At 33.8% G+C, this 19,584-nt stretch overlaps 1 protein-coding gene across 2 annotated transcripts in view; it reads left to right on the top strand.

The window, feature by feature from the left end:
• Nucleotides 1-19,584, top strand: part of LOC117339546 (probable ATP-dependent RNA helicase DDX58) — a 38,848-nt gene that overhangs the window by 9,376 nt on the left and 9,888 nt on the right. For both annotated transcript variants that reach the window (XR_004535261.1, XM_033901222.1), the window contains exons 5-10: nucleotides 1,684-2,181; nucleotides 4,054-4,244; nucleotides 4,719-4,900; nucleotides 6,507-6,702; nucleotides 7,499-7,661; nucleotides 8,634-8,729. Coding sequence is in view for 1 of the 2 variants with exons in the window: in XM_033901222.1 (XP_033757113.1) it covers nucleotides 1,684-2,181; nucleotides 4,054-4,244; nucleotides 4,719-4,900; nucleotides 6,507-6,702; nucleotides 7,499-7,661; nucleotides 8,634-8,729 (1,326 nt within the window). In the remaining variant the exon portion in view is untranslated. The remainder of the gene's footprint in view (nucleotides 1-1,683; nucleotides 2,182-4,053; nucleotides 4,245-4,718; nucleotides 4,901-6,506; nucleotides 6,703-7,498; nucleotides 7,662-8,633; nucleotides 8,730-19,584) is intronic.

Genomic DNA, 19,584 nt, shown 5'->3' with positions numbered 1-19,584 from the left:
GTGAGGGAAGAATGAAAGGGTTCATTAAGGCAGAAAGAAAGGATGAGGGAAGAATGTAAGTGTGAGGGAAGTATTAAAAAGATGAGGGAAGAAAGAAAAGAATGAAGAAAGAAAGCAAGGATGAAAGAAGGAAGAAAGATTGAAAGCAGGAAGAAAAGGTCAGAGAAGGAGGAAGAATGAGTAGAGGATATATGAAGGGTTGAAGGAGGAAGAAAGAAAGGGCAAAAGAAGGAAGGAAGGGTGATATAAGGGCATGAGCTAGAGTAGGCAGGAGGAGTACAAAAGTGTAAGGTAAAACAAGAACTGTGAATTGGGAATCGGATATGATGGATGGAGGAGACTTTTATATACATGTACATACCAGTATGTATATTATACATGTAATCTTTTACCCTAAAATAAAGCTAAGGGCAAAATTAAAAGTTTAATCCTGGGGGATATAGACTAATTGAATCTTTTATCCCCTGGGATTGAGATAGGACCCAATCTCAACCCTGGGGTAAGATTCTGAAATCGACAAAAACAAGGCTTTCTGGGCATTTGGCAGCTTAATAGTCTTCCTCTGAGATAGGTTTGAGATATACCCAAAGGGGAGTCAATGATTATCTTTGTCTTATGTCTGTTGACCTCCTTATATATATATGTATATGATATTGACTTAATATCAAAGAAAGTTGCTATTGATGGGACATGACTGAATTGTCGAAATGACTAAGATAAAATTCACCTGGGAGGGAGTCATCCTTCATAAACAATAAACATTTTCAACTTCTTCTCAATAACCCAGATGCCAAGGGTCATGATATTGGGCTAGTAGCATGCTGGGATAAAGGGCTACTAAAGTTGTTCAAAAGAATGACCTTGACTTACTTTCCAACTCACAGGGGTCAAATGAGTTAGAATCTTTAAACAACTTCTTCTTAATAACAAAGAGGTCCATAGCCTTGATATTGGGCCAGTTTCATGCAGGGATGAAGAGCTACCGAAGTTGTTGAATGATCAGGTACTTTCAATGTCACAGAGGTCAAATGTATTAAAATCTTTAAACAACTTCTCAATAACCAAGAGGTTCAGGGTCATGATATTGGGACAATCACATTCTTTGATAACAGACTGAAGGTTTTTTTCAATTAAATAACCTTGACCTACCTTCAAGGTCACACTGGTGAAATGAGTTAAATTCTTATTTCATAAACAAAACCATTACCTGTCAGTATGTATTTCAGAGCTCAGGTGACTTTTAAGGGCCACAAGCCTCTTGTTTATATAATGTCAAAGTATTGTGTCCGTGTACTCATACAATTGTTATGAAAGGGTAGTCCCCCATCTTAATGGTAGGGTGTGGTATTGAAATCTTACACCAGTAATAGTGTTGATGATACATCTGTCCAGGGTAATAGAAAGATATTTCCAACTGAGGATATGATTTTGATAATTTTTTCCCCAATCTTTCCTGTACATGGGAAAGAGTGAGATATGCAGTGCAGGATAGAGGCAGGTTCTTAAGATGGGCAGGTATTAGCTGTCTTTTCACCAGGAAGGGAAAAACAAATACATTTTTCACATTCCAGAAACAATTTACCTGTGAATTGTGAGAGGTGTATTGTCGGAATTGAGGGAAAAGAGAAGAAAGAAATTATCTTAATTATGAATACAATTGTAGTTTTAAATTTTTTTTCTCAGGATTTGGTGGAGCTGTCTCTATTGGAAACTGTAATGCACCACCTTCTTTAGAAAGTAATTCATTCAACAGTGAACTTTCTGATCAACATTCAATGATGGGCAGGTTCTTAGACACCCCTTCTATGAGTGGCGCTCTCTCCGACCAACGTCACATGATGTCAGATATTCTAAAAAGTGATAACTTAAATGTTGAAAACCAGGAGGAGGAAACATCTGAGAAGGTGATTTACTCTCGTGTCAAGTCTGACAGTATGAACGGTCCAATGGCTCGACTAATGGATATCTCGTCAAGACATGCTGGCCCCAGTTCAATGTCAACAGTGTCCCGGGAAAGCTTGACTTCAGCAGCATCTTTCAATGGTCAGGGCAGAGGTATACTACTGAACACAAGAAACACAACAGGAGCAGACTTGGAGAATCAGCTGAACGATGTTCATGAGAATGTAAAGAAAACTCTAGGACTTAAGGAAGAAAGGAACATATCTGGAAACACAGAGAGTATGTCTTCATCATATGTGTGGGCAGAGTACTGTATAGAGGGTTGCTGTAAATAGCATTTTATTGTCAAAATTCATGGGTTAAATTTGATTGGTCAGCTGTCTTCTGGCCATTGTTTGGCCATCGTCCATCCATAAACAAAATTTCTTATCGCTTTTTCTTGAAATGTTCTGGAGGGATATTGCTTCTCTTGGGACCTAGTTGTGCCCATTCCATATTGAGATTTATTGGGAAAACATGATGGCTAACAGGCAGCCATCTTACATATTAACAATTGAATTTATTATTGATATAGATATATATCAGGAAGTTCTTCTCAGATTATTTTTAGACTGAATATGTAGGTTCCTCATCATGTTATCAAACAATTAAGAAGAAGAGGGAAAAGAAAGAAAAAGAAGAGAAATATCAGTCTTTCTTAGGACTGATAAAGATAACTTAATGGTGGGCACCAACATCCCTCGAGGATCTCTTGTTAGGACTAATAGAATATTTCACCCCTTTTGGGGTGAGATAGGGGTATCTCAACCCGAGGGGGGAGATCCCCCTATCTCATCCCAAAAAGGGGCGAATGATTATTTTTCTCTTACCCTGTTTTCCAATCATAGTGTGAACCAAATCCAAACGTATGTAAACAACAACACATGGACGGCAGATGACTGTTGTGATAAGGCTGCAAGCAGACGCTTTACACCTTGCGATATGTTTTTTCATACAAAACTCTAATAATTAATACTTATTTCAATTTCTTTTGTGAATAACATTGATATTTAACATTTAAACGTTCTGGGTCAGGTCAAAGTGACATCACCCTATCGAGAACAAGAGCACGTTCAAAGACCACGTGTAGCTTGTCTTTTCCCTAGGGTGAGAAAAGAAAATCTCACCCTGGTAAAACTGTGGATATTCCTGTCCAGGGTAAGAGAAAATAATTCTCTTACCCTGGACAGGAATATCCGCAGACATTCTATTAATCTCACCTGCTCGTCCGTCTGTCCATCTGTCAATCTGTTTGCTCAGTTTTCTTCACTTTCTCAGCCATGCTTCAAAGTATGTTGGTGAAAGTTGTATGTAACTTCCATATGAGTAGCTACAGTTTAAGTTCAAGTTTTAGGGTTTTTAGGTCAAGGTCAATGTCATTGTTTTTAGTGGGGGTCAGTAGGGGACGAGTATTGCTTCAGCAATATCCAGTGTGCTTGTTGCTTTTTGCTTATTTCAAGATTTGAATCTTGTCTGGAGATTTTGTAGTTTTCTTCTGATTTCTTTGAAACTTTGTAGGCTTTATAATTAAGTTATGTTTTATTAGTTATAGACTAACTCCTGATTACTTGTATTCCTCAAACTGTAAGAAAATCACACATTAACTCAATAGTGGAAGGTGATGAGTATAGTATGCCACCTATAACCACTCAAAAGGTGATATATAACCCATACATATGGTATTCTACAGGCATACATTGTTCCTTCCCCTGGTACTCTTGTAATCAAGTGCAATCATACCAAATGAATGCATTTTCTACACAAACAGTACCGAGATATTTATGTTGACATCAAATTGCAAAAGTTATCTCAATAAATTTAGATTTGATATCCAAGAATTTCAATGCAAATATCATGTGAAAATTCACAAACAAACAAAATATTTCAAACACTCAACCATAACTTCATGATATGTAGACCTATGATGACTCCATATGTAAAATGAGAAGGGTATGGAATGTGTACTTATGGATTTAGAAACCTTTGATAAACTTTAAAGTAGGTTATGATGCAAATCATGATGAAATCAAAAATATTATCACAAAATATTTTCATTTTGTTTGCTGTATATGATACACACTGATTAACCTGCTTGTGAATTATTAACTTCAGTGGCTGAGTCCTATGTTGACAATTGTGACTACCAACTGGACCGGGAACCTGAAGACTCTGTCCCACATGCATCATTGACGTTGCGTGACTACCAGATGGAGCTAGCTGATTCAGGATTAAAGGGACATAACTGTATCATAGTGGCTCCTACAGGAAGTGGAAAGACCCATGTGGCTCTAAAGATCATGGAGGTAAACAAGGTGTAATGTTATCACAAGTTCGTTTCCAGGTTACACATCTTTAATGGCAGGTCATGTGTAAAAATGAAACTTTCGAAGCAATACAAAAATTACCTGATCTTTGCTAGTTCTGCTCCTCAAATTGTAAGCTCAAAGTAACTGGAAGCTCAGGGAAAGCAGATGGCCTACCTTTGAAACCACAGTGAAAAATATAGTTTTGTTGTGATAATAATTTACATGCATAACGTTGAATAATTATAATACCATGCAGTTTCCATATTTTTAGGTTGTCTGACCTGAAGGGTCAGGATGACCTAGAGTCATCTTGCTTTCACTTTTCAAACTTTCCACCAAAGGGATTCAGCTCAAGTCGGTCCAAAATCAAAGATGGCTGCCTTGGCTGCCATCTTGAAAAACCCATATTAAAATTCTTCTTGGTCATTCGTAGGTTGGTAGGTGGAATTAATTGTCACCTATTTTACCCAGGAACATTTCAAGAGGATGAGAGGGAGGAGAAACCCTAAGGTGGCTTTCCTGGTAGAACAGAGTGCGTTGGCTGAGCAACAGGGCCAACAATGTCGTCAGTACCTTTCTAAAGAGGTGAAAGTAATCACTGGAGAAACGCAGAGAACCGAAAACTTCCAGGAACTGTCAGAGTGGATTAAAAGGTAAACACATTGATATCTCAAAAACTACCAGTAACTAACAGAATGGATTAAAAGGTAAACATATTGATATCTCAAAAACTACCAGGAACTGTCAGAGTGGATTAAAAGGTAAACACATTAATATCTCAAAAACTACCAGGAACTGTCAGAGTGGATTAAAAGGTAAACACATTGATATCTCAAAAACTACCAGGAACTGTCAGAGTGGATTAAAAGGTAAACACATTAATGTCTCAAAAGCTACCAGGAACTGTCAGAGTGGATTAAAAGGTAAACACCTTGATATCTCAAAAACTACCCGGAACTGTCAGAGTTGATTAAAAGGTAAACACATTAATGTCTCAAAAACTACCCGGAACTGTCAGAGTGGATTAAAAGGTAAACATATTGATATCTCAAAAACTACCAGGAACTGTCAGAGTGGATTAAAAGGTAATCACCTTAATATCTCAAAAACTACCAGGAACTGTCAGAGTGGATTAAAAGGTAAACATATCTCAAAAACTACCAGGAATTGTCAGAGTGGATTAAAAGGTAAACACATCAATATCTCAAAAACTACCAGTAACTAACAGAATGGATTAAAAGGTAAACATATTGATATCTCAAAAACTACCAGGAACTGTCAGAGTGGATTAAAAGGTAAACACATCAATATCTCAAAAACTACCAGGAACTGTCAGAGTGGATTAAAAGGTAAACACATTGATATCTCAAAAACTACCAGGAACTGTCAGAGTGGATTAAAAGGTAAACACCTTGATATCTCATTGAAATAGTTTGATATTCTTGTATTATCCCTGGTAGGACATTGTAATATTCCAGTAAGTGTATGTTATTGCAATATACATGTAAGCGTATGTCGATGTAATATCCTGGTAAATGTATGTCAATGTAACATTCCAGTAAGTGTATGACATTGTAATATCCCAGTAAGTGTTTGACATTGTAATATCCCAGTAAGTGTTTGACATTGTAATATCCCAGTAAGTGTATGACATTGTAATATCCCGGTAAGTGTATGACATTGTAATATCGTGGTCAGTGTATGACATTGTAATATTCCAGTAAGTGTATGTCATTGTAATATCCCAGTAAGTGTATGACATTGTAATATCCCAGTAAGTGTATGACATTGTAATATCCCAGTAAGTGTATGGCATTGTAATATCCCAGTAAGTGTTTGACATTGTAATATCCCAGTAAGTGTATGACATTGTAATATCCCAGTAAGTGTATGACATTGTAATATATCCCAGTAAGTGTATGACATTGTAATATCCCAGTAAGTGTATCACATTGTAATATCCCAGTAAGTGTTTGACATTGTAATATCCCAGTAAGTGTTTGACATTGTAATATAGCGGTCAGTGTATGACATTTTAATATCCTGTTAAGTGTATGACATTGTATTATCCAAGTTAGTGTATGACATTGTAATATCCCAGTAAGTGTATGACATTGTAATACTCCAGTAAGTGTATGACATTGTAATATCTCAGTAAGTATATGACATTGTAATATTCTGGTAAGTGTATATCATTGTAATATCCTGGTATTTTTTTTAAAATCTGTGATGTACAGTAAATACTTTTAATTTCATTAGGAGGGACGTTTTAGTGGTAACAGCCCAACTACTGGTGAATGCCCTGTTTGAGAAAAACGTGATGATCACCGATTTCTCGCTGCTTGTGTTTGATGAATGCCATCACTCCAACCTCAAGCATGCATTCAACAGAATAATGCATCATTACATAGATCTCAAGCTCGACGATACGGTAGACGGTAGAGCCCTACCACAGGTTTGTACCATTAATTAATCACATCAGGACCACTATATCCCGGTCTAAACAGTTTTACAGATTAGATCAGAGTTAGGTGAGACTTAACAAAGATATTCAAAGCCTGTATTAGTATCTGTAGGTTCGTCAAAGTTTACGCTTGAAATGTTATATTCTGAAAATTGAAGAGGTATGCCTATTAGTTTGTCCGCATTAATGAAAAAGCTCCATACCAACTACTCTAACAATGTTAGAGGATTACTCAGAGAGAAACTTAATGAAAAAAAATTGGACTGAAAATGACAATCCACTAAAATTGAAAAATGGAATGTAAAGCAAACACAAATGAACTGCTATTTTCTTCATACTTCTTATTTGTTCTGCTTGGCCTTGCTACACACATTCTGTATTTTTAACCGCCATTTTCGAAATAAATCAATGAAGCATTGTAAAGATGCAGGAAGGTGTTTTGTGGCAAATTATTATTACGATAATTTGGTGTGAATTAGTGATTGGACTGTTTAAATGGGATAAATGATACCTGAACTGTAACCACATCAAGGTTAGAACTTATACTGATATTGTATCTTTCCTTCTGCCCTGATTTCAGCGCGGAAATTACGCAGTGTCAAATAGTGTTCGGTTGCTAAATGTCGGTTGGCGTCAGAACAAAAAATAGCCCGAGACCTTTAGCTAGCTGATGTACATGTCACCTAGATGGCCCATTGGGCCTCTTGTTGTTGTAGGATGACCTGTTTTAATTTGTACTTGATCGTTGTGGAAATGTGAGATGATTCTATATGGAACTCTGTTACAGGTTGTGGGATTAACAGCCTCGGTCGGGGTCGGCAAGGCAAAGAAGAAGGAGGATGCCATTTCCTGGATAGAAAAGATCATGGCCCACTTGGATGCACAGGAATTGTGCACAGTACGACAACACACATCTAAACTCCGGCAATACGTCTCCCTGCCAGAGCAAAGTCAGTGCTTAAAATCTTAAATGATTTTTCTTTTATAGTTTTAAGTTCCATCATTGTCACAAGGCATGACCTTAATTAAGAATCTTACATGGGTCTGTTCTGTGGACAGGGATATCGCAACCTGAGGGTAGGAGTTTGGCTTGCAAGCATGAGTCTCGTCAAGTGCTGGAGAGCCAAATCTTACACGAGGGTTGAGATACCCTGTGCATGGTAGGCCAATGTTTGATTTGACTTGAAAAAGTAACAAATTGTAAGGTGCTTGCCAGGTGTCTTTCCTACCACACTGGTGTCCGTTTTGGAAGTCATTTGCGTATGAGTGTTGTCCTCAATGAAAAAATCCTGACTGCTTTTTGATATATAATAAGTGTAACATCCATATATAGTACCACACTTTGGGATATCATGGCGTTTTTTGCTCAAAATAGGGTGGTTAAATATTGGTGTGTTAAATTTTGGCACTTACCTGTAGTTATGTAATTGATATGTTTGTTCATTAAGCTATGAAAGTCTTGTATTTCGTCTCACCTGTGCTTGTACAGGAAAACAGTCTCTGCTTTGTACACAAGTTAATTGTTTGATCAAGACGCGACTTATCCTTGAACACAGATAATACAACAATCAATATGAAAACAACCCGAATGAATTTTATGACACATTTAGATGAAAACATACCTTTATTGACGTGTTTTTATCAAAAAACTAAATTCCAATACACGTCAACACAGATCACGGAAGTTAGTAATGGGTATGTAGTAAATGAACTGTAAGACGGTTGCTATAATACGGATATTGTTCCGACGATTTTTTTCGTGAAATTTTGGTGTGTTTAATTTTGGTTCATTCACCCCAGGCGCCAGATAAACCAAAATATAACCACATCCAAAATATCCCAAAGTATGGTATGTATAAGAATTTATAATAAGTGTAACATCCATACATTTTATCATTGTCATTTCTCAATGACTGTTTCAGGTACAGAGAAAGTACAAGGTCGAGTGAGCAATGTGTTTGGTAAAGCAATTAACAATCTGATGGCCAAAATAGAGCAGTACATGCAAGCCTCTCGACGTAAGTTTTTGATGTTGATACTGGTTGAATATCGTCTATCAGTTTTCTTTTTAAGGATATTTACCTAAGCATAACAGCTTACTCCATACCATCAGGCAGTAAATATAAGTTATTAGCCCATTGAAAAACTATTGAAAGATTTGTGAAAATCAAAACTTTTATGTGATAAAAACAAGTGATTTTGTATTCCAAAAAACACAATCTTTTCAGAGTAACAATTATTCAATTTCAAAATAGAAATTCCTAACTACAATGTTACACCCCTAAGTCAGAATGCATTGCTGCATTGCTATAAATCAGCAGAGTGCCTTCAAGTCAACATGCTGAAAAACTTTAACCAAATGTTATTATTAAATTTCACAATATCTGTTGGGACCTCAAAGTGATATAAATGCTAGAAATTAGCATTATAGAACTTGCTAAACAAGAAGCCTATAGGGATTTCATTGCTCACCTTGATACTGCAAATTCATTGTCTATATTAAAGACAAAGCACTTTTAAGTTATATTAAAAATACTTTTCCCATTTGGGAATCTGCCTCTCAGTACCAAGTATTGCAGTTAACACTTTCTTTTAACTAACATTTTGCTCTGTCTGTTTCCAAAGAAGATTTACTGCAAATTAAGTAGAAAACCACTCACCTTTAATACCCAGTTGACCTTTTATTTGTATTGCCCTCTGCCCCTGGTAGATAAATTCAGGTGATGTTCCCCAAAGGATGCTGCAGACAAAATTGATTGAAATTCTTTTGTCCATACATCAGCAGAATGATTTCAAACACATTCCTCTGTTCCCCTCCACCTCCAGTGGAGACAGATCCTCCATTTATTAAACTAATTAATCTGACATACAAAATTGAATCAAAATCCATGAGGCCATTCAGGAAAAGTAGGTGCTCTAAACAAATTTAAGCACATTATGCCCCCCTTGTGGGATCTGCCCCTCAGGCCACTGGAGGGTCAGACCCACTGTTTATACAAAATTGGTTTCCAGTTTCACCCTAGGATGCACCACACCAACTTTGGACCGAATCCTTTCATTCTTATAGAAAAAGGATTTTAAAAAGTTTCTTATTTGTTTTCCCTTTTTGGACCCAGGTCCTTCCAACCCCAGTGAATATAATCCCGCCATTTATAAAACATTGTGTCTCCTGCACCCAATGATCTACCTCACATATTTCACAAAAATCCATTGTTATTTAGGAGAATTCATTAATTCATTCAAAGGATTAATCTCTAATATCCCTTTCATGATTTTAAAGATATTGCCTTTGGACCAGGTGAGCTAAATTTTGCAAATTTTTTTTTTTACCTATAGTACAAGTCCAAAATGTTAACATATTTTTTACAATATTATAACCCCTAAGCATATATGAGACATGAAAAGTTAATAATTCAATAATTGCTAAAAATTAGTATTGCAGTTCCTCAAGAAACTCAATTGCAAGTCACATGAGGCTATAAAATCTTGTATCATAACTCTTAGACATAACAGATTCTCTGTATATTTTTTGCCCTTAGTTACTCAATGTAAAATGATGACGTTACGTTATTGGGAGCAGCGCCATATATCGTATGCTGGATGTCTTTACCCCCCTGTGTGAGATTGATTTATCTTTTCCCTAGCAACAGTGGGATAACCCTGTGAAGTATGTGAGAAAAGACAGACTCTCTTATATCGTATGCCCCAAAAAATTCACACAGGGGCAAAAACATTTATCATCAATCTTATTATTGTACATGTACCTCATGTTTGTAACAGTGGCTGTGATTAGTTGAAACGCATCATGTGACTGAGATATAACATAATGTACAGATATATCCCTCTCGTGAGGAAAATAAAACTTAATATACCCCCCTTGCATAAAAAGTACCCCCCTACCAAAAATCTTTAATTTTGACTTTATCAATCTGAAATTGTGAAGATATGATAAGAGGACACAGAAGGAAAGCTGTACCTTTATAAAACTGTGGTCTAACATGTCCAACAAACACAGTTCCAGAGGGAATTCTATAAAACTTTTTTCCATGAAGAGCAACTTCATACACTACAAAGAAATAACTATTTCACTGTGAGAGCAGCATGCGTTTGGACCAGTCCACCAGAAACGGTTATATCAGCCCCAAACACGAACAGCTTCAAAAACAGATTAGATACATTCTGGGAAAACCAAGATATCTTATACAATTACAGAGCCAATGTATTAGTATGAAATGTTTCACTAATGATTTACGCAACTGAACACTAAAAATATTTTAATGTGATTTGTACTTACTATATATTATTATATGATATATCATGTATACATATTGTATATTTTTGAGTCCAGAGTAGAGGATTAATATATCCTGGTCTGGAAAATAAACTGAGCTTAACTTAAATGTAACTATCAACAATTGTACTAATCACCTGTTATCAAGAGTTTCTAAAGGAAGCTGGTACATGTAATAATACCTCGACTTCAAATAATCTTAATCCAGCAACTTGGATCACAGGGGTTTCAATCAAAAATAACATTTATATATCTGGACTGTATTATTTTTATGTCATCATTTATTATTATTTTTCAGTATGATAAAAAATGTATGGCCTCCTGCAACCAAGGCAATCAATGTATATAGCGAGGGCAAAGTCATGACAGACTTTGTATCAGATGAATTTAAGTGTATTAATCCCCTGATGCCAAAAAAAAGATAATGCATACATGCAAAATGATTAAAAACAAAGTTATTAAGCTCTGGATTATTATTTCATGATGCTTCCTGTTGCCACAAGTAGCCTACAAAATTCTGAATTTTTTAAGCTTAGTAGGGCATACCTGTAATGGACATGTCCCAAAAAAGACTTATAGGAATGTCCTCCTTATGCACTGATTCACTCCTGTGATTGATGCAATCTGATGAAATATACCTGTGTATTCTGCAATATAGAATTTCACCTTTACACATTCCCTGTTAACAAACGTGTGTATGGCTGTTGACTGATTTTGATTAAACATCACTGATACCTATTGTAATACTTGATAGTGATATATTGTAATACCTGACAGTGATATATTGTAATACCTGACAGTGATATATTGTAATACCTGACAGTGATATATTGTAATACTTGACACTGATATATTGTAATACTTGACACTGATATATTGTAATACCTGACAGTGATATATTGTAATACCTGACAGTGATATATTTTAGTAATACTTGACAGAGATATATTATAATACTTGACAGTGATATATTGTAATACCTGACAGTGATATATTTTAGTAATACTTGACAGAGATATATTATAATACTTGACAGTGATATATTGTAATACCTGACAGTGATATATTGTAATACTTGACAGTGATATATTTTAGTAATACTTGACAGTGATATATTGTAATACTTGACAGTGATATATTGTAATACTTGATAGTGATATATTGTAATGCCTGACAGTGATATATTGTAATACCTGACAGTGATATATTTTAATAATACTTGATAGTGATATATTGTAATACCTGACAGTGATATATTGTAATACTTGAAAGTGATATATTGTAATACTTGACAGTGATATATTGTAATACCTGACAGTGATATATTGTAATACTTGACAGTGATATTTTGTAATACCTGACAGTGATATATTGTAATACCTGACAGTGATATATTGTAATACCTGACAGTGATGTATTGTAATATTTGACAGTGATATATTGTAATAGTTGACAGTGATATATTGTAATACCTGACAGTGATATATTGTAATACCTGACAGTGATATATTGTAATACTTGACTGTGATATATTGTAATACCTGACAGTGATATATTGTAATACCTGACAGTGATATATTGTAATACCTGACAGTGATATTTAAGCATTAAACTGTCTTTTCATGGATTATATGGTCTATATAGATGCCAGAGCTTTGCAGACAATCTTCATAATGCACGCTAGCGCATTATGAAATGATTGTCTGCAAAGCTCTGGCATCTATATAGACCATATAATCCATAAAAAGACAGTTTAATGCTTATATTTACGTTTTCTATATTGGTTTCTTTTCGATTTCAACTTTAATTTTCATTATAATTTGAAATCTGACTTTTACCGACGTTTCCACTGTCAGAGGTCAACAAATTGAACAGCCTATTGTGATTCACGTGCTGATTGGCAAAATTTTTTTTTTTAAATAGTGCGTGGAAATCATTAAAAAAATACTGAAAACATCATCAGATATTTTAATAACAATATCAATAATATTGGTAGTCAGTATTTCAGAATATACGGATGAATTATTCAGTTTGTTAACGATTTCGGATTTTTTTTTTTTAATTTACCATTCGGAACAATTATGCGGATGGAAATTTCACCCGTCACCACGCGCACGCAACGGCTGACAGCATTGACAGAGTTTAGCTATGAAAGTTGAATGTGCAGTGGGAGAAAGTGGAATTCGCCAAAAAAACAGATGTAAACATGTTCTTTGATTGCATGGAAACCTGATTACAGTTTATAGTAGCTACAACAGCACCGGTGTCAGGGATACGACCAATGAGAGAAGTGACAGTGGCCGAGGGAGTTAGACGAGCTTCAGCGACAACGTTGCTTGTGACGGGTACCATGGCTGTTTCAAGTTTAGGATGCGTTAGACACGATAATGCACCACTTGATGCTTTCTTTTGTGAAGAACAAACTGTTCTATTGTACGACCGGAGAGAAGCCTCGTTCTTATGATTTGACATAAACATGATGTGTCGGGTTTCAAAATTTTTGTCATTCAAACACTGGATGGCGTCGGCGCGCAAACAATGTGGTGTGTACTGATTTTCCACTCTGGCCCCGAAACAAATATCTGTCAACATATGTGTTTATTAAATCTTGTTTTATTTCCATTTTCGTGATTGTTAACCATTCTTACCTTTATTTTCGTTTTACATTTTAAGATTTGTTTTCTGGTCTCGTACTCTATCCGATAGCATGATGAGCAATGATAAGATGCCATTTGTTTACATTGGTTGCAAGTAGTTCCCGGGGATCCCATCCGTAAATCCGGTCGCGTATGAATAACACCCGAATGCACGATTTGGGTGTCAGTTATGCATAGAATGGTGTCACGCTTTGGGTGTCAGTTATACTCTCATAGACTGCAAATTTGTTTAGTTTGTTTATATCATGGCTTTGCCATCCAAATGTAAATATATTGTAATACTTGACTGTGATGTAATACCTGACAGTGATATATTGTAATACCTGACAGTGATATATTTTAATACCTGACAGTGATACATTGTAATACCTGACAGTGATATATTGTAATACTTGACAGTGATATATTGTAATACCTGACAGTGATATATTGTAATACCTGACAGTGATATATTGTAATACCTGACAGTGATATATTGTAATACTTGACAGTGATATATTGTAATACTTGACTGTGATGTAATACCTGACAGTGATATATTGTAATACATGACAGTGATATATTGTAATACTTGACAGTGATATATTGTAATACCTGACAGTGATATATTGTAATACCTGACAGTGATATATTGTAATACTTGACTGCGATATATTGTAATATTTGACAGTGATATATTGTAATAGTTGACAGTGATATATTGTAATACCTGACAGTGATATATTGTAATACCTGACAGTGATATATTGTAATACCTGACAGTGATATATTGTAATACTTGACTGTGATATATTGTAATACCTGACAGTGATATATTGTAATACCTGACAGTGATATATTGTAATACCTGACAGTGATATATTGTAATACCTGACAGTGATATATTGTAATACCTGACAGTGATATATTGTAATACCTGACAGTGATATATTGTAATACTTGACAGTGATATATTGTAATACTTGACTGTGATGTAATACCTGACAGTGATATATTGTAATACATGACAGTGATATATTGTAATACTTGACAGTGATATATTGTAATACCTGTCAGTGATATATTGTAATACCTGACAGTGATATATTGTAATACTTGACTGTGATGTAATACCTGACAGTGATATATTGTAATACCTGACAGTGATATATTGTAATACTTGACAGTGATATATTGTAATACCTGACAGTGATATATTGTAATACCTGACAGTGATATATTATAATACTTGACAGTGATATATTGTAATACTTGACAGTGATATATTGTAATACTTGACAGTGATATATTGTAATACTTGACAGTGATATATTGTAATAGGCGACAGTGATATATTGTAATAGACGACAGTGATATATTGTAATACCTGACAGTGATATATTGTAATACTTGATAGTGATATATTGTAATACCTGACAGTGATATATTGTAATACCTGACAGTGATATATTGTAATACTTGATAGTGATATATTGTAATACTTGACAGAGATATATTGTAGTGCCTGACAGTGATATATTGTAATACCTGACAGTGATATATTGTAATACCTGACAGTGATATATTGTAATACTTGACTGTGATATATTCTAATACCTGACAGTGATATATTGTAATACTTGATAGTGATATATTGTAATACTTGACAGAGATATATTGTAGTGCCTGACAGTGATATATTGTAATACCTGACAGTGATATATTGTAATACCTGACAGTGATATATTGTAATACCTGACAGTGATATATTGTAATACTTGACTGTGATATATTGTAATACCTGACAGTGATATATTGTAATACCTGACAGTGATATATTGTAATACTTGACTGTGATGTAATACCTGACAGTGATATATTGTAATACCTGACAGTGATATATTGTAATACTTGACAGTGATATATTGTAATACCTGACAGTGATATATTGTAATACCTGACAGTGATATATTATAATACTTGACAGTGATATATTGTAATACTTGACAGTGATATATTGTAATACTTGACAGTGATATATTGTAATACTTGACAGTGATATATTGTAATAGGCGACAGTGATATATTGTAATAGACGACAGTGATATATTGTAATACCTGACAGTGATATATTGTAATACTTGAAAGTGATATATTGTAATACCTGACAGTGATATATTGTAATACCTGACAGTGATATATTGTAATACCTGATAGTGATATATTGTAATACCTGACAGTGATATATTGTAATACTTGATAGTGATATATTGTAATACTTGACAGAGATATATTGTAGTGCCTGACAGTGATATATTGTAATACCTGACAGTGATATATTGTAATACCTGACAGTGATATATTGTAATACCTGACAGTGATATATTGTAATACTTGACTGTGATATATTCTAATACCTGACAGTGATATATTATAATACTTGATAGTGATATATTGTAATACTTGACAGAGATATATTGTAGTGCCTGACAGTGATATATTGTAATACCTGACAGTGATATATTGTAATACCTGACAGTGATATATTGTAATACCTGACAGTGATATATTGTAATACCTGACTGTGATATATTCTAATACCTGACAGTGATATATTCTAATACCTGACAGTGATATATTCTAATACCTGACAGTGATGTATTGTAATACCTGGCAGTGATATATTGTAATAGTTAACAGTGATATATTGTAATACCTGACAGTGATATATTGTAATATCTGACTGCGATATATTGTAATACCTGACAGTGATATATTGTAATACCGGACAGTGATATATTGTAATACCTGACAGTGATATATTGTAATACCTGACAGTGATATATTGTAATACTTGACTGTGATTTAATACCTGACAGTGATATATTGTAATACCTGACAGTGATATATTGTAATACCTGACAGTGATATATTGTAATACCTGACAGTGATATATTGTAATACCTGAGAGTGATACATTATAATACCTGACAGTGTTATATTGTAATACCTGACAGTGATATATTGTAATACCTGACAGTGATATATTGTAATAGACGACAGTGATATATTGTAATAACTAACAGTGATATATTGTAATACCTGACAGTGATATATTGTAATACCTGACAGTGATACATTGTAATACCTGACAGTGATATATTGTAATACTTGACAGTGATATATTGTAATACCTGACAGTGATATATTGTAATAACTGACAGTGATATATTGTAATAACTGACAGTGATATATTGTAATACCTGACAGTGATATATTGTAATACTTGACAGTGATATATTGTAATACTTGACTGTGATGTAATACCTGACAGTGATATATTGTAATACTTGACAGTGATATATTGTAATACTTGACAGTGATATATTGTAATACCTGACAGTGATATATTGTAATACCTGACAGTGATATATTGTAATACTTGACAGTGATATATTGTAATACCTGACAGTGATATATTGTAATACCTGACAGTGATATATTATAATACTTGACAGTGATATATTGTAATACTTGACAGTGATATATTGTAATACTTGACAGTGATATATTGTAATACTTGACAGTGATATATTGTAATACTTGACAGTGATATATTGTAATAGGCGACAGTGATATATTGTAATAGGCGACAGTGATATATTGTAATAGACGACAGTGATATATTGTAATACCTGACAGTGATATATTGTAATAACTGACAGTGATATATTGTAATAACTGACAGTGATATATTGTAATACCTGACAGTGATATATTGTAATACTTGACAGTGATATATTGTAATACTTGACTGTGATGTAATACCTGACAGTGATATATTGTAATACTTGACAGTGATATATTGTAATACTTGACAGTGATATATTGTAATACCTGACAGTGATATATTGTAATACCTGACAGTGATATATTGTAATACTTGACAGTGATATATTGTAATACCTGACAGTGATATATTGTAATACCTGACTGTGATATATTATAATACTTGACAGTGATATATTGTAATACTTGACAGTGATATATTGTAATACTTGACAGTGATATATTGTAATACTTGACAGTGATATATTGTAATACTTGACAGTGATATATTGTAATACTTGACAGTGATATATTGTAATACTTGACAGTGATATATTGTAATAGGCGACAGTGATATATTGTAATAGACGACAGTGATATATTGTAATACCTGACAGTGATATATTGTAATACTTGATAGTGATATATTGTAATACCTGACAGTGATATATTGTAATACCTGACAGTGATATATTGTAATACCTGATAGTGATATATTGTAATACCTGACAGTGATATATTGTAATACTTGATAGTGATATATTGTAATACTTGACAAAGATATATTGTAGTGCCTGACAGTGATATATTGTAATACCTGACAGTGATATATTGTAATACCTGACAGTGATATATTGTAATACCTGACAGTGATATTTTGTAATACTTGACTGTGATATATTCTAATACCTGACAGTGATATATTCTAATACCTGACAGTGATATATTGTAATACCTGACAGTAATGTATTGTAATACCTGGCAGTGATATATTGTAATAGTTAACAGTGATATATTGTAATACCTGACAGTGATATATTGTAATATCTGACTGCGATATATTGTAATACCTGACAGTGATATATTGTAATACCTGACAGTGATATATTGTAATACCTGACAGTGATATATTGTAATACCTGACAGTGATATATTGTAATACTTGACTGTGATGTAATACCTGACAGTGATATATTGTAATACCTGACAGTGATATATTGTAATACCTGACAGTGATATATTGTAATACCTGAGAGTGATACATTGTTATACCTGACAGTGATGTATTGTAATACTTGACTGTGATGTAATACCTGACAGTGATATATTGTAATACCTGACAGTGATATATTGTAATACTTGACACTGATATATTGTAATACTTGACAGTGATATATTGTAATACCTGACAGTGATATATTGTAATACCTGACAGTGATATATTATAATACTTGACAGTGATATATTGTAATACTTGACAGTGATATATTGTAATACTTGACAGTGATATATTGTAATACTTGACAGTGATATATTGTAATACTTGACAGTGATATATTGTAATACTTGACAGTGATATATTGTAATAGGCGACAGTGATATATTGTAATAGACGACAGTGATATATTGTAATACCTGACAGTGATATATTGTAATACTTGATAGTGATATATTGTAATACCTGACAGTGATATATTGTAATACCTGACAGTGATATATTGTAATACCTGATAGTGATATATTGTAATACCTGACAGTGATATATTGTAATACTTGATAGTGATATATTGTAATACTTGACAAAGATATATTGTAGTGCCTGACAGTGATATATTGTAATACCTGACAGTGATATATTGTAATACCTGACAGTGATATATTGTAATACCTGACAGTGATATTTTGTAATACTTGACTGTGATATATTCTAATACCTGACAGTGATATATTCTAATACCTGACAGTGATATATTGTAATACCTGACAGTGATGTATTGTAATACCTGGCAGTGATATATTGTAATAGTTAACAGTGATATATTGTAATACCTGACAGTGATATATTGTAATATCTGACTGCGATATATTGTAATACCTGACAGTGATATATTGTAATACCTGACAGTGATATATTGTAATACCTGACAGTGATATATTGTAATACTTGACTGTGATGTAATACCTGACAGTGATATATTGTAATACCTGACAGTGATATATTGTAATACCTGACAGTGATATATTGTAATACCTGACAGTGATACATTGTTATACCTGACAGTGATGTATTGTAATACTTGACTGTGATGTAATACCTGACAGTGATATATTGTAATA

Source organism: Pecten maximus, chromosome 12, assembly GCF_902652985.1.
Source record: "Pecten maximus chromosome 12, xPecMax1.1, whole genome shotgun sequence".
NCBI classification, from domain to species: Eukaryota; Metazoa; Mollusca; class Bivalvia; order Pectinida; family Pectinidae; genus Pecten; species Pecten maximus.
This window is presented reverse-complemented; position numbering and strand designations above follow the sequence as displayed.